The following is a 14,772-nucleotide window of genomic DNA, read 5'->3' on the forward strand; positions in this document are numbered from 1 at the left end:
CTGTATAGCATCTTCAAGGTTTCACAACATTCTAAAGGTAAATTAAACTTTTCGTTCTCTTTATTGGCTCATGGGACTTGGCTGCCATTGGCAAGGTTAATATGAGCTGCCTGTGCTTAATTGTTCTTGAATTCAGTGGCTCACTGGGCCATTTCAGAGGGCAATTAAAAGTTAAACATTTTTCTGTGGGTCTGGAATCCCTTGTAGGAGAGCGGATGTCCGTCCCTAAAATAGCAGAGATGAATTATTAACAATAATCCATGATAGATATTTGGTCACCATGACATGAATCCAGATTTAATTGAACTCAAATTTCACCAGCCGCTGTGGTGGGATTTGAGCCCTGAGACTCAGCCTCTGCGTTATCAGTGAGGTGGCATTAGCACCTGCCATTTTGACACTGAACCACAGAGAGCGATATAAGGTCAGACCTCAAAGAACTTGGTCACAGGTTGATTTTCTGGATAAGAGAGAGGGACAGAGAAGCAGAGAAGGGTAGGGAGGAAATTATAGGGCAGAGGGATGGCCACTGTTGGTGGAATGGCAGAGATTGGGGATGTTCAAGAGACCAATATTGGAGGGGTCCAGATGCCTTGGTGCATTACAGGAGCAGAGGAGTTGCAGAGATAGGAATGAGCGAGACCAAAAAGGAACTTATTGTTATAAGGAGCTGTTAATATCAAGCATGCTCTGGAAGGGATGCCTGGGAGCAAACTGGAATTAGGAAAAATGGGATCATTAGTGCTGCTGACCAAACAGGCCTTGGAGCGTAGGTTCATAGCTCCTTGAAAGGAGAATCATAGGTAGGCCAGATAGTGAAGAAGGTATTTGGTATGCTTGCCTTTATTGGTCCGTGCATTGAGTTTCGGAGTTGGGAGGTCACGTTACTGCTGTACAGGGCATTAGTTAGCCCACTTTTGGAATACTACATTCAATTCTGGGGTCCCTGCTATTGGAAAGATGTTGTGAACTTGAAAGGGTTCCGAAAAAAATTACGAGGAGATTGGCAGGGTTGGAGGGTTTGAGCTGTAGGGAGAGGCTGAATAAGCTGGGGCTATTTTCCCTGGAGAATTGAAGGCTGAGGGATGACCTTTCTCGAAGTTTATAAAACCAATTAGGGGCATGATTTATGGCATACAGCCCCTTCAGAATGCTTAATTCTGGATTACTTTCTCATGAGGATCATGGAAAGTGTGAATAGCCAAAGTCTTTATCGCAGGGTGGGGGAGTCCAAAACGAGAGGGCATAGTTTTAAGGTGAGAGAGGGGAAAGATTTTAAAGGGGACCAAAGGGGCAACTTTTTGACAGAGGGTGATGTGTGTATGGACTGGGCTGCCAGAAAAAATGGTGGAGGCCGGTACAATAATAACATTTAAAAGGCATCTGGATGGGTATATGAGTAGATAATAGAAAATAGGTGCTGGAGTAGGCCATTCAGCCCTTCGAGCCAGCACCATCATTCATTTTGATCATGGCTGATCATCCACAATCAGTATCCTGTTCCTGCCTTATCCCCATAACCCTTGATTCCACTACCTTTAAGAGCTCTATCTCTTTCTTGAAAGCATCCAGAGAGTTGGCCTCCACTGCCTTCTGGGGCAGAGCATTCCATATATCCACCACTCTGTAGGTGAAGAGGTTTTTCCTCAACTCTGTTCTAAATGGCCTACCCCTTATATTTAAACTGTGTCCTCTGGTCCTGGACTTACCCATCAGCGGAAACATGCTTCCTGCCTCCACAGTGTCTAGTCCCTTAATAATCTTATGTCTCAATCAGATCCCCTCTCATCCTTCTAAACTCAAGAGTATACAAGCCCAGATGCTCCAATCTTTCAACATATGATAGTCCCGCCATTCCGGGAATTGACCTTGTGAACCTGCGCTGCACTCCCTCAATAGCAAGAATGTCCTTCCTCAAATTGGGAGACTGCACACAATACTCCAGGTGCGGTCTCACCAGGGCCCTGTACAGCTGCAGAAGGACTTCTTTGCTCCTATAATCAATTCCTCTTGTGATGAAGGCCAGCATGCTATTAGCTTTCTTCACTACCTGCTGTACCTGCATGCTTGCTTTCATTGACTGATGTTCAAGAACACCTGGATCTCGTTGTGCTTCCCCTTTACCTAACTTGACTCCATTGAGATCTTTAGATGACATGTCCATCATGGGCCTCCTGCACTGCCACAATGATGCCACCCAAAGGTTGCAGGAACAGCAACTCATATTCCGCCTGGGAACCCTGCAGCCATATGGTATCAATGTGGACTTCACCAGTTTCAAAATCTCCCCTTCCCCCACTGCATCCCTAAACCAGCCCAGTTCGTCCCCTCCCCCCACTGCACCACACAACCAGCCCAGCTCTTCCACGCCACCCACTGCATCCCAAAACCAGTCCAACCTGTCTCTGCCTCCCTAACCTGTTCTTCCTCTCACCCATCCCTTCCTCCCACCCCAAGCCGCACCCCCATCTACCTACTAACCTCATCCCACCTCCTTGACCTGTCCGTCTTCCCTGGACTGACCTATCCCCTCCCTACCTCCCCACCTATACTCTCTCCACCTATCTTCTTTCCTCTCCATCTTCGGTCCGCCTCCCCCTCTCTCCCTATTTATTCCAGAACCCTCACCCCATCCCCCTCTCTGATGAAGGGTCTAGGCCCGAAACATCAGCTTTTGTGCTCCTGAGATGCTGCTTGGCCTGCTGTGTTCATCCAGCTCCACACTTTGTTGTCCAGGGTTTAGAGGGATATGGACCAAATGCTGGTAAATCGAACTAGATCAATTTAGGATATCTGGTCAGTATGGACAAGTTGGACCAAAGGATCAGTTTCCATGCTGTATATCTTCATGACTCTATGGCTCTAAATTCAGGGACAAGTAGGTGAAATGATATATATGTAATCAGTGATTTAGGTATTTTGTGATGAGTGAGCTGGAACAAAAATCTGACAAGAAAGCTACACTCCTGGGTCATGTCTAATCAAAAGTTTACCTCCAGAGTTTAATACCAACACCACCCACTTGTCACAACTTTGAACATGCCCAACCAAGATCCTCTCAATCTCCTCTGCTCCAAGAAAAACCACCCGAACTTCCCCAACCCTTATGTGGTCAGTAAAATCCCCGTGTCCATTCAGGGAAACCATCTTCAGGACTGCCCTTTCTGAAATGTAGTGACCAGATCTGGACTCAACACTCCTGCTGGGGCCCAACCAAAGCTCTCCCTTTGTTGCCCTGCATAAACGAAAGTGCATCAAAGTCCATTATGTGAAAACATTTTGAGACCAGTTCAACAGGACCTAACAAAAGGAAAGCGCTGGCCGTCCATACAGTTATTAGTTCAGCCTTTTTGTGGTATCTGTTGTGCTTACCGGTGAGGAATGGATGGTGCCCAGGCTGGCAGCATGTGGTATCCGCTGGCTGGTCATGTTACGATTCAGCGATTGCGACCTTGTGTCTGCAGGAGGCTTGCTCAAGGGCACAGCGGGTTTGGCAGAAGTGGACCGGGGTTCAGCTAATTGTGAATGCGAATGTGTTGCTGAGGAAGAGATTGACCGGGGGCAGGATATGGAACGTCTGATTGGCAAAGATGCAGTCGACAATGCTGAAGGTGGCGGTTTCATACCTGCGGTCGGACGCTTTGGTTGTATCCTTCCTGCAAAGATTTGTTAACAAGAAAATGAATTGTAATACCGTACTTGTCGATCTATACTGGCAACATTCTGTTCAATAGATGTTTGTATCCTTCCTGCTTCACTTACCCCTTGACTGCTACTGATAACACAGCCCATGAAATTAGACCATAACAAATAGGAGCAGGAGTAGGCTATTCAGCCCCTCGAACCTGCTATATCATTCAATGTAGTGTGAAAGTAGGCTATATGGCCCATCGAGTCCTCCCCTCAGACTCAACCCCAACCCCCCCTTTCCCTTTCCCTGCATTTCCCATGGCTAATCCACATAGTGCCCAGCACTATGGAACCTATGGGCAATTTCCCACAGCCACTCCACTTAACCTGCTCATCTTCAGACTGTGGGAAACCAAGGCACCTGAAGTGAACCCACAGTGCCACTCTGAGAATGTGCAAACTGCGTACAGGTAGTCACCTGAGGTGGGAGTGGAACCCAGGTCACTCGCACTATGGGGTGCGAGTACTAACCACTGAGCCAGTGCCCCACCCCTCACACCCACTTTCCTGCCTTTTCCCTGTAATTCTTGATTTCTGATCAAGAATCTATCTCAGACTTAAATAGACATAAGGACTCTGCCCACACACCTCTTTGTGGTAAAGACTTCCAAAGACTCACAACTCTCTGAGAGAAGAAATTCCTCCTCATCTCAGTCTTAAATTGGCTTCTCTTTGTTCTAAGGCTATGCCCTTGGATCCTAGGCTCTCCCATGAGGGAAACATCCTCTCAGTATTTAAAATTATTGCATTATGTCTCAGTGAGATCACCTCTCATTCTTCCCAACTCCAGGCAGTAGATTGCGCATCAGACAATGCCTCCATTCTAACAATCATCCGAGTGAACCTTCTCTGAACTATCTCCAATGAAATGATATCTTTTCTTAAATCGGGGATTAAAACAGCTCACGATACTCTAGGACGTTCCCCACTCAGACTCGAGGGTGGGGAATGTTAACTCTTGGCTGGGAGAATGGCCCAGCTTTCAGACATTGATGCAGAGGTAGGACTGTCAAATTCTAGCCATCAGTCTCACTTTAATGACTGAGCCTCTCTGAGCAGACGATTAATGCTTGGCCTCATCCCCCCGAATCAACAGTGGCCCAAATATTTAACCATCAGGCCAGAACAGGTAGGCACACTACGCCTGAAAAATAACCCATCTGAAATTTTAAAAACCGTTGCAATTTAAATACCCAGACCCATGCATTTCAATGAAAGTGTGTATGTGTGAGAGAGAGAACGTGTGCCTGTGTGTGTGTACGTGTGTGTACGTGTGCGTGTGTTTTTGTATATGTGTGTGTATGTGCATGTGGGTATATACACATGCACGCCTGTGTGTATAATTGCATACGAGAGTGGAAGTATGTGTGCGAGAGACTGTGTGTGTGAATGTAACAGAGGGGGGGGTGAAAATTCTTCTCGAGATATGAATAAATTAAAAATCATTTAGATGTGACAAGGTCCGTTTGGATCCACCACTTCACTGGGTTTCACAGATTCCACTCGAAGAGTGTTCTGTTCTTGTAGAGTGGGAGGCCTGTTGGAATACACAACAATCTTTGGACTGCTGAAGGCTTCTAACCTGGCAATATCTGACTTCTATGTTTCGAGCAGAGGGGCTAGCATGTCTTGCTGCAATTGTACGGGGCCTTGGTGAGACCACACCCGGAGTACTGTGGGTTGTTCGGATCTCCTTATCTGAGGAAGGATGGTTTGGTTATGAAGGACAATTTACCAAGACTGATTCCTGGGATGATAGGAGTGATGTATGAAGAGAGACTGAGTCAGTTAAAATTATATTTACTTCCACAAGAAGGATGTTCCTGATGACTTGAGGGTTTGGGGGGATGGGGTCAGAACCAGGGGTCACAGATTAAGTATGAGGGGAAGGAAATTTAGGACTGAAACGGAAAATATCTTATTCTTCAGAGAGTGGTAGACCTGTGGAATTGTCAGCCGCAGAAAATAGATAAGAACAAAACACAATGTTTTCAAGAAGGAGTTAGATAGAGTCCTTATGGCTCAAGGAATCAAAGGATGGGGGGAGAAAGCGGGAAGAAGGGACTGAGTTGAATGGTCAGCCATGATCCTACAATTGAGTTGGATGATCATATTGAACAGGGAGTGACCATGAAAGGCCAAATGACCTACTTCTGCTCCTATTTTCTATGCTTCTATAAGACGGTTGAAGGAAACCATTCAGTCTGCCCAGAAGACCATAAGACACAGGAGTGGAAATAAGGCCATTCGGCCCATCAATATCACTCTGCCATTTAAATCATGGCTGATGGGCATTTCAACTCCACTTCCCTGCACTCTCCCCATAGCCCTTGATTCCTTCTGAGATCAAGAATTTGTCGATCTCTGCCTTGAAGGCATCCAACGTCCCGGCCTCCACTGCACTCCGTGGCAATGAATTCCACAAGCCCACCACTCTCTAGCTGAAGAAATGTCGTCCAGAGAGTGGTAGGCTTGTGAAATTCAGACGGCAAATATTCATCATCTGATGTCCTTAATAAATTGACGTACATTGTTCGTACCACTGCTTCCTGTCAATAAAGGAGCACACTGTTACTGTCTTGACAAAACAGCACGCTCACCTCTGTGCCGCGAGGTTAAAAACATAGAAATCTGGAGCAAGTGTATGCCCCTTCGCCCTTCAAGCCACTCCCTGTTCAATACGATCATCCAACTCAATCCCCTGTTCCTGATTTCTCTCCACACAATCTGATCCCTTTAACCTCAAGAACATTAACCTAGGGCGCTGGGTTACTATTCCAGTGGCATTATCATTACATCACTGTCTCCCCACCACAGTTCGGGTCAAGTCCCACTCCAGACATTACGGAACAACACCTGAGCTGAAGAAACTCCCAGGACCGAGGGAGTGTGGCACAGTCGGAGGCACGGAGCTTTGGACCAGACATTCCAAAGCCTTCCCATTGGTGGACATAGAAAAACTCATTCTTTACTATGACAAAAAGCAAGAGAGTTATCTCCAGTGGCCTCAGCAACATTTATCCTCGGCTTTTATTGGCGCCATGTTGTGAAGGTGGGAAGGGTCTTGTTGGCTGACGGGAGAGCTACTGAAGGACTCTCACTGCCTCTTCTAGGGGAGGCTTGCCAAACCGAAACCCCAGTCAGGCAACGGCAAGGACACTGGGAGGTCTTGGCCTGGAATTAGAGCTCAAGGGAGGGGGTCCGCAAGAGCTGGCAGAGGGATCTCCTCACATCACATGACTGATAAGTAGATTTTTTTCATTCACTTGTGAGATATGGGTGTGCTGGCTAGGCCAGCAGTTATTAACCATCTCTAATTACTCTGGAGAAACTGCCAGTGATTTACCTTCTTGAAACATTGCAGTCCATTTAGTGTAGGTAGAGCCATAATGCTGTTTAGTTTATTTTTGTGGGATGTGGGTGTCATTGGCTGGGCCAGCATTTATTGCCCATCCCTAGTTGCCCCTTGAGAAGCTGGAGGTGAGCTATCCTCTTGAACTGCTGCAATTTATCTGATAGTGGTTGGACCCACAAGGCCCTTGGGGAGGAATTCCAGGGTTTTGACCCAGCAACACTGAAGGAACGGCAACTTATTTCCAAGTCAAAATGGTGACTGGCTTGGAGGGAAACTTGGTGCTCCCATGATTTTGCTGCCCTTGTCCTTCTAGATGGAAGTGGTTGTGGGTTTGGAAGGCGCTATCTGAGGATCTTTGGTGAGGATCTTTGGTATCATTTCTGCTGCCCAAGGTATTTCCAACGGCCTGAAATTTCAACCTGGAATGGGTGGGTTCTCTTCTGAGGGAGACCCAGATGTCTAGACTTGTATTCACTGAAGTCTTGAAGAGTAAGAGGCAACTTGATTGAAAAGTATGAGATCCTGAGGGGCTTGTCACAGTTCATATGGAGACGATGTTTCCTTTTGGGGGAGAATTTGGAACTGCAGGGGATGGGGGTGTGTTTAGTGTTTCAAAATAAGGTGTCGCCCGTTGAGGACAAAGATGGGAGAAATGTTTACTCTGAGGGTTGTGAACCTTTGGGATTCTTTCAAAGGCAGTGCAAGCAGAATCTTTGGATATTTTTCAGATAGTGGTGCTGCAGATGGATTCTCGATGACCAAGTGATTGAGAGATTATCAGGTGCAGTTGGGGAATGTGGTGTAAGCAGATCAGCCATGATCTGATTGGATGGTAGAACAGACTCGAGGGGCTGAATGGCCTACTCCTGCTCCTGATTTGCATGTTTGTGTGTAACCAACCAGAACTCTCAGCCCCACCATTTGACCTGACACAACCTGTCCACCTTCTCTTCCACCTGACGAATCCCTACCTGCACTCACCTACCACCACCCCTCCTCTCTGTTTATTTCAGAGCTCCTTTCCCCCTCTCCCATTTCTGAAGAAGGGTCACAACCCGAAGTGTCAGCTTTCCTGCTCCCCTGATGCTGCCTGACCTGCTGTGTTCCTCCAGCTCAACGCTGTATTAGCTGTAGCAAGTTCAGGATGCCCAGTCAGGATTCACAGCTTGACAGTGAGTTTTCAGTTAGGCCACTGGTGAAATTGTGATGGGGCAGAGATGTAGACGCTCTGAACTTGACAAGAACTCACCATCCCCAACCCCCAATGACTCCCCAGTCCACTTGGTAGGTGGGATTATTGAATTCAGCAAGCAACGCAAATTTGGCTGCCAACTGAGTCAGAGCTAACTGCAGCAGGCTCATGCTTTTACACTGTTGCAGATAGAGTGTCCTCCCTCATCTCGACAGCACAGGCCAGTTACATTGCAACAAAAAGAATCACTGCCTGTGTTTTCTCATGAACATCACACTTCAGACATTGAGAAACTCTTCAACGTCATTCTGTCCATCATCCCTGTGCTCACTGGATCCTGGTCTAGCAACACCTCAACTTTAACCAACACCTTCCACACCAACCTCAAGTTCACCTGGGCCATCTCCAACACATCCCTCAGCTTCCTGGACCTCTCACTCTCCATCTCAGGCAACCAGCTAGTAACTGATGTCCATTTCAAACCCACCGACTCCCACAGCTACCTAGAATACACCTCCTCCCACCCACCCTCTTGCAAAAATTCCATCCCCGATTCCCAATTCTTTCGCCTCCGCCGCATCTGCTCCCAGGATGAGGCATTCCACTCCCGCACATCCCAGATGTCCACATTCTTCAAGGACTGCAACTTTCCGCCCGCAGTGGTCAAGAACACCCTTGACCGCGTCTCCCACATTTCCCGCAACACATCCCTCACACCTCACCCCCGCCACAACCACCCCAAGAGGATCCCTCTCATTCTCACATACCACCCCACCAACCTCCAAATACAACGCATCATCCTCTGACACTTCCGCCATCTACAATCTGACCTCACCACCCAAGACATTTTTCCATCCCCACCCTTGTCTGCCTTCCGGAGAGACCAATCTCTCCGTGACTCCCTTGTCCACTCCACACTACCCTCCAACCCCACCGCACCCAGCACCTTCCCCTGCAACCACAGGAAATGCTACACTTGCCCCCACACCTCCTCCCTCACCCCCATTCCAGGCCCCAAGATGACATTCCATATTAAGCAGATGTTCACCTGCACATCTGCCAATGTGGTATACTGCATGCGTTGTACCCAGTGTGGCTTCCTCTACATTGGGGAAACCAAGCGGAGGCTTGGGGACCACTTTGCAGAACACCTCCGCTCGGTTCACAATAAACAACTGCACCTCCCAGTCGCAAACCATTTTAACTCCCCCTCCCATTCCTCATCATGGGCCTCCAGCAGTGCCACAATGATGCCACCCGAAGGTTGCAGGAACAGCAACTCATATTCCGCTTGGGAACCCTGTAGCCCACTGGTATCAATGTGGACTTCACAAGCTTCAAAATCTCCTCTTCCCCCACTGCATCCCTAAACCAGCCCAGTTTGTCCCCTCCCCCCACTGCACCACACAACCAGCCCAGCTCATCCCCTCCCCCCACTGCATCCCAAAACCAGCCCAGCCTGTCTCCACCTCCCTAACTTGTTCTTCCTCCCACCCATCCCTTCCTCCCACCCCAAGCCGCACCTCCATTTCCTACCTACCACCTCATCCCACCTCCTTGACTTGTCTGTCTTCCCTGGACTGACTATCCCCTCCCTTCCTCCCCACCTATATTCTCCTCTCCATCTTCGGTCCGCCTCCCCCTCTCTCCCTATTTATTCCAGAACCCTCACCCCATCCCCCTCTCTGATGAAGGGTCTAGGCCTGAAATGTCAGCTTTTGTGCTCCTGAGATGCTGCTTGGCCTGCTGTGTTCGTCCAGCTTCACACTTTGTTACCTCAACTTTAATACTGTCCTCCTTGTGTTCATATCTTTGTTCACGCCTTCCTATAGTTCTCTCACCTCTTTTAGCCACATTACCCTCTGCAGTCATCCCAGTCCGCTCTCCTACTAAGCTCTGAATTTCAACATTCCATCACCTTTGGTCACTAAGGTTCCCATCTCTGGAAATACCATCCTAAACCTCTCCACCTTTCTATTTCTCTGCTGGTTATAAGCTAACTTCTCCATCCAAAGTATTAGTGTCCTGTCTTTAATCATGGAATGCGGACAGTTCTAGCATTTATGACCCCTCTCTAATTGCTCTTGATCTCCGACTGCTTCAGCAGTAATGTCCCTATCTCTGTACCAGGAGACTTGGGTTCAAGTCCCCTCTGTTTCAGAGGTGTGTAGCAACATCTCAGAACAAGCTGACTTAAAAACAGAAGTCAACCGCATTGCAGCAGGTTTAGAGTCACAAGTAGGCCAGATCCAGGTAACGATGACAGATTTCCTTCCCTCAAGTACATTCCTGTTTTTATTATTATTTTTAAAAAATTACTTTACCTTTTTTCAGTCACAGGATGAGCGCATTGATGGCTGGACAGTGTTTATTGCCCATCCTGAACTGCCCTTTGGGCAGTTAAGTGTCAATCAGATTCCTGTGGGTCTGAAGTCACATGTAGTCTAGACCAGGTAAGGATGGTTGTTTCCTTTCCTAAAGGACTTTAGTGAACCACATGGGTTTTTCCAACAATTGACAACGGGTTCACAGTCATCATCAGACTCTTATTTACAGATATTTTTATTTATTTTAGATTTTATGATGATTGATGGTAGTCACTTTTGCGCTGTCTAATATTATATATCACCAGTTGCCTGCAGGGGAATTCAAACCCATGGACCCAGGACATTGGCCAAGGCTTTTGGACTTCTATGTCATCCTCTCCCCATATTTTCTCATGTGTTTCAGTAGCATGTGGGCAGCGTGGTGACTCAGTGATTAGCACAGCTGTCTCACAGTGCCAGGGGTCCAGGTTTGATTCTGTGTGGAGTTTGCATTCTCCGTGTCTGCATGGGATTCCTCCAGGTGCTCCAGTTTCTTCCCACAGTCCAAAAATATGCAGATTAGGCAGATTGACCATTCTAAATTGCCCATAGTGTCTAGGGTGGGAAATGTAGCGATAGGGTAGGGGGTGGGATGCTCTTTGGAGAGTTGGTGTGGACTTGATGAATCTGCTTCCACAAAGTAGAGCTTCTACAATTCCAGCAAATTTTTGTCTGATAATGCCTCTGTGAAGCACCTTGTTTTTAAAGTTGCAATGCAAATGCAATTTGCAATTGATGTTGTGAGGCATGGCACGATGGGAAGAGAAAGAGAGGTTTTGGGAAGACATTCCAACATTTGGGTCCCAGGTAAATGTAGACACTGCCACCAATGGAGGGAGTTTGGAAATGGGGGCTGTAGATGATGGAAAGGCTGGATGCATAACTGTTCGGCATCAGAAGGATGCAGGGATCTCAGAGTCTGAGGCTGGAGGATATTACAGAGATGAGAAGACGTGAAGCCATGGGGGGAGCTGAAGTCATGTGACAATTTTATCATCAATGCATTGCGAGACTAGGACCAATGTGGGCCTTTATCAGCATCAATTCTCTGCACTTCCTCCATATCCTGTCGCGCTGTTATTTCATTATCAGTGGTCATGTCTCTGAAGGATGACCAACATTTTGGGTCTCGCTTTTATGGCAGATTCTCCTACGAACTACGAACACATGAAGAACAAGAGTAGGCCACTCAACCTTTCAGGCATGCTCCACATCCAGTAAGATCAAAGCTGATTTGATTTTAACTTCAGCTCTACACTGACCCCTCACACCCATCACACCCCTACTACCACTAAGTATGTCTTTACAGCTGCAGGGAGCTTGACATTATCCTCCTCCCCTGACTCATCATCATCATATTTCTGTGTGGTCCACAGCCATTGGCTTGCCACAGCGGAAGGAACAACACATGTCACCCCACTGCATAAAGACCATGGCACCAGGAGCCATGGACAAGAGTAGAGTACAGCAGCAGGAACCAGAGGTGATCAGCTACTGCCAGGGGAATGTGGCAAAACTAGTACTGAAGCCCCTTTCTCCAGAGACTGGTCCAACTTGGACCACAGCTGATCTACACCCAAGGTCAACCAAAGACTATAACAAGTATTGTTGTGTCTCTTCAGGTGAGGAGTGTTTTACTGGATTTGCTTTTCATTGGTATGGTACAGCTTTCTCTTTACTGGTGCAATCCTGTTCCATTGCAATATCTCCACCTGAATTGCGTCAACTGTCTCTGTTTTGGTGCTCCCTCAAACATGTGCATGTGCGTTCATTAACAATGGATTCAGTCGGCGAACTTCAAAATAGTGTTTAAAAAAGCAAACATTCGCAGAGCTGTGGAGAAGGGTAGGGAATTGGGGCATAGACTGACAGTTGGGGTCAGATTGTTAGCAAACAAGAGCTATCTTCCATAAATGGCAGTGGGCAATGGATCACTCATTAAATCTGAAATAGATAATTTATTCACACACAGTGTTCTGAGGGAGGGTCACCAGACCCGAAACGTTAACTCTGATTTTCTCTTCACAGATGCCGCCAGACCTGCTGAGCTTTTCCAGCTACTTCTGTTTTTGTTCCTGACGGTGCTGCATAAAATTCCAAGTATTACTGAAGGCTTCAGAAAACATGCATAGTTTATTTTATATTTATTCTCTATCTCTATATATATATATATATATATATATATTTATATTTCCGGCATAAAATATAAAGAATCCTGAAATCAGACATCTGCTGTTTGCTGGCAGATTTAGATGCAAGTTTGTTCTCTATGTCTGGGAATATCTTGCAACTCTGTCTCTAAATTCCATTGCTATTGGTTCTGTTTCTTCACTCAGCCTTCTCGTTTCCCACTTTACCGTGGGATACTGCTTTCCCTCCTTACTACTACTGTTATTAGGCTTCAAATCTCTCACTATCCACTTTGGTGGACCCAGACATGTTGAACCTGCCTGTAGAAGGACAAAAGAGCACAATTTGAGTCTACAAGCATGCATTGTTCTATTTCTTTCCCAAACATATTTACGATGCTAAATTGTCAATAATTTGACACTTAACATGTGCAATGACTTTATCAATCTGAAGTAAACTTGTGGATTACTCTTTAAATAGTTGGGTATTTTTACTGAGTCTGTAACTTAGGATATCCTGTAAATACTTCTCTTCCCATTGTCTGCCTTAGCTTTGGTCTATGTTTCTTTGAGTTGGATCCATGTATGCAAATGACAGCTGGATTCACAAATCAGCCCTCAACTGCATAAGATTCTGAATTTTTTTTGTTTAATTTAACATTTTTCCTGATGAACCTGTTCAGAGATGTTATTATACACCTCTGCAGCAGGTGAGAGCTGAAGCTGAGCCTCCCAGCCCAGGGCTAGGGACACTGCCACTGCACCACGAGAGCGCCATCGGAACAATCAGTTCAGCAGTGCCTTTCATGAAGTCCAGGTGCTCCTAAACACTTTCCCTTCAATGCAGCACATCAGAGCTGCAGAGTGGGTTGTAAATAGGTTTAACGACTGCCCTGGGGCCCACAGTTACTAGACAGGGAGGAGCAAGGGTCTGAAGCCTGCAGCCGCACAACCAGCTTTTACTAATTCTTTCATGGGATGTGGGTATCGCAGGCTGGGTCACACATCCCTAACTGCCCTTGACAACAGTTAAGAGACCCCTTGCTGTGGGTCTGGAGTCACATAGGCCACAGCAGGTACAGATGGCAGATTTCCTGCCCTAAAGTGAACCAGATGGTGTTTTACAGCAGTTGATGATGTGGTCACAGCATGGAGACAAGCCTTATATTCAGGATTTATTACCTGAATTTAAATGCCAAGAACTGCCATGGTGGAACCGGAACCCACGAGTCCACAGGCATTAGCTTGGGCATCTGAATTCCTTGTGCAGTGTCAGAAATCACACAACACCAGGTTATAATCTAACAGGTTTAATTGAAATCACAAGCTTTCCGAGCGCCGCCTCTCTGACAGCTGAATCACTTGACGAAGGGGCAGCACTTCGAAAGCTTGTGATTTCAAATAAACCTGTTGGACTATAACCTGGAGTCATGTGATTTCCGACCTTGTCCAGCCCCAGTCCAAAACCCAGCACCACCACATCTTATCGAGTGGCATTGCAATTAGACCACACTTAGCCCCCATCACTGCCTACCCTCCAAGTGTGGCCTTCCAGACCCTTGTAATCAGGTCCTCAAAGTCTAGATAAACTTTGAGAAAGTGCTTGAGAATTGACGGTCTGGGCTGTTTGAATTTTGCCACCCTGGAGGTTGAATAGCGACTTTAGTTAAGCAAGTTGCCTCATTGATTGGGCTACTGAGATCATAGATGAACGAGAAGGAATAAGCGTTCCTATTCTGTCCTCAGGGGCTCCGTCTACGCACCTGTGTGACCCTTAAAGACAAAGCTTTGGGTACCTCTGTGCTAGTAGATTTGCTGCAATTGCATTATTGTTGGCCAATCAATCACTCGCGGAAAAGAGCCTAAAGGTTGGATGAGAAAACAGATATCAGCAGTAAATCAACTCAAGTGGAAACAGGCTTGGTACTTGTAAGCACAGGTAGATTGACAGCACACACTGCCAAGACAGAGTTTGTAGAATGAAACTACTACAATTTCAGGTTTCACCACAAAACGAACATTACCATGTTAGTCAGAAGT

At 46.7% G+C, this 14,772-nt stretch overlaps 1 protein-coding gene across 3 annotated transcripts in view; it reads right to left on the minus strand.

Moving 5' to 3' along the window:
- Positions 1-14,772, minus strand: part of ttll7 (tubulin tyrosine ligase-like family, member 7) — a 283,625-nt gene that overhangs the window by 82,718 nt on the left and 186,135 nt on the right. For all 3 annotated transcript variants that reach the window (XM_059648159.1, XM_059648158.1, XM_059648157.1), the window contains one exon: positions 3,373-3,656. In XM_059648159.1, coding sequence (XP_059504142.1) covers positions 3,373-3,656 — 284 coding nt within the window. The remainder of the gene's footprint in view (positions 1-3,372; positions 3,657-14,772) is intronic.

The sequence above is a fragment of the Stegostoma tigrinum genome, chromosome 8 (genome assembly GCF_030684315.1).
Source record: "Stegostoma tigrinum isolate sSteTig4 chromosome 8, sSteTig4.hap1, whole genome shotgun sequence".
NCBI classification, from domain to species: Eukaryota; Metazoa; Chordata; class Chondrichthyes; order Orectolobiformes; family Stegostomatidae; genus Stegostoma; species Stegostoma tigrinum.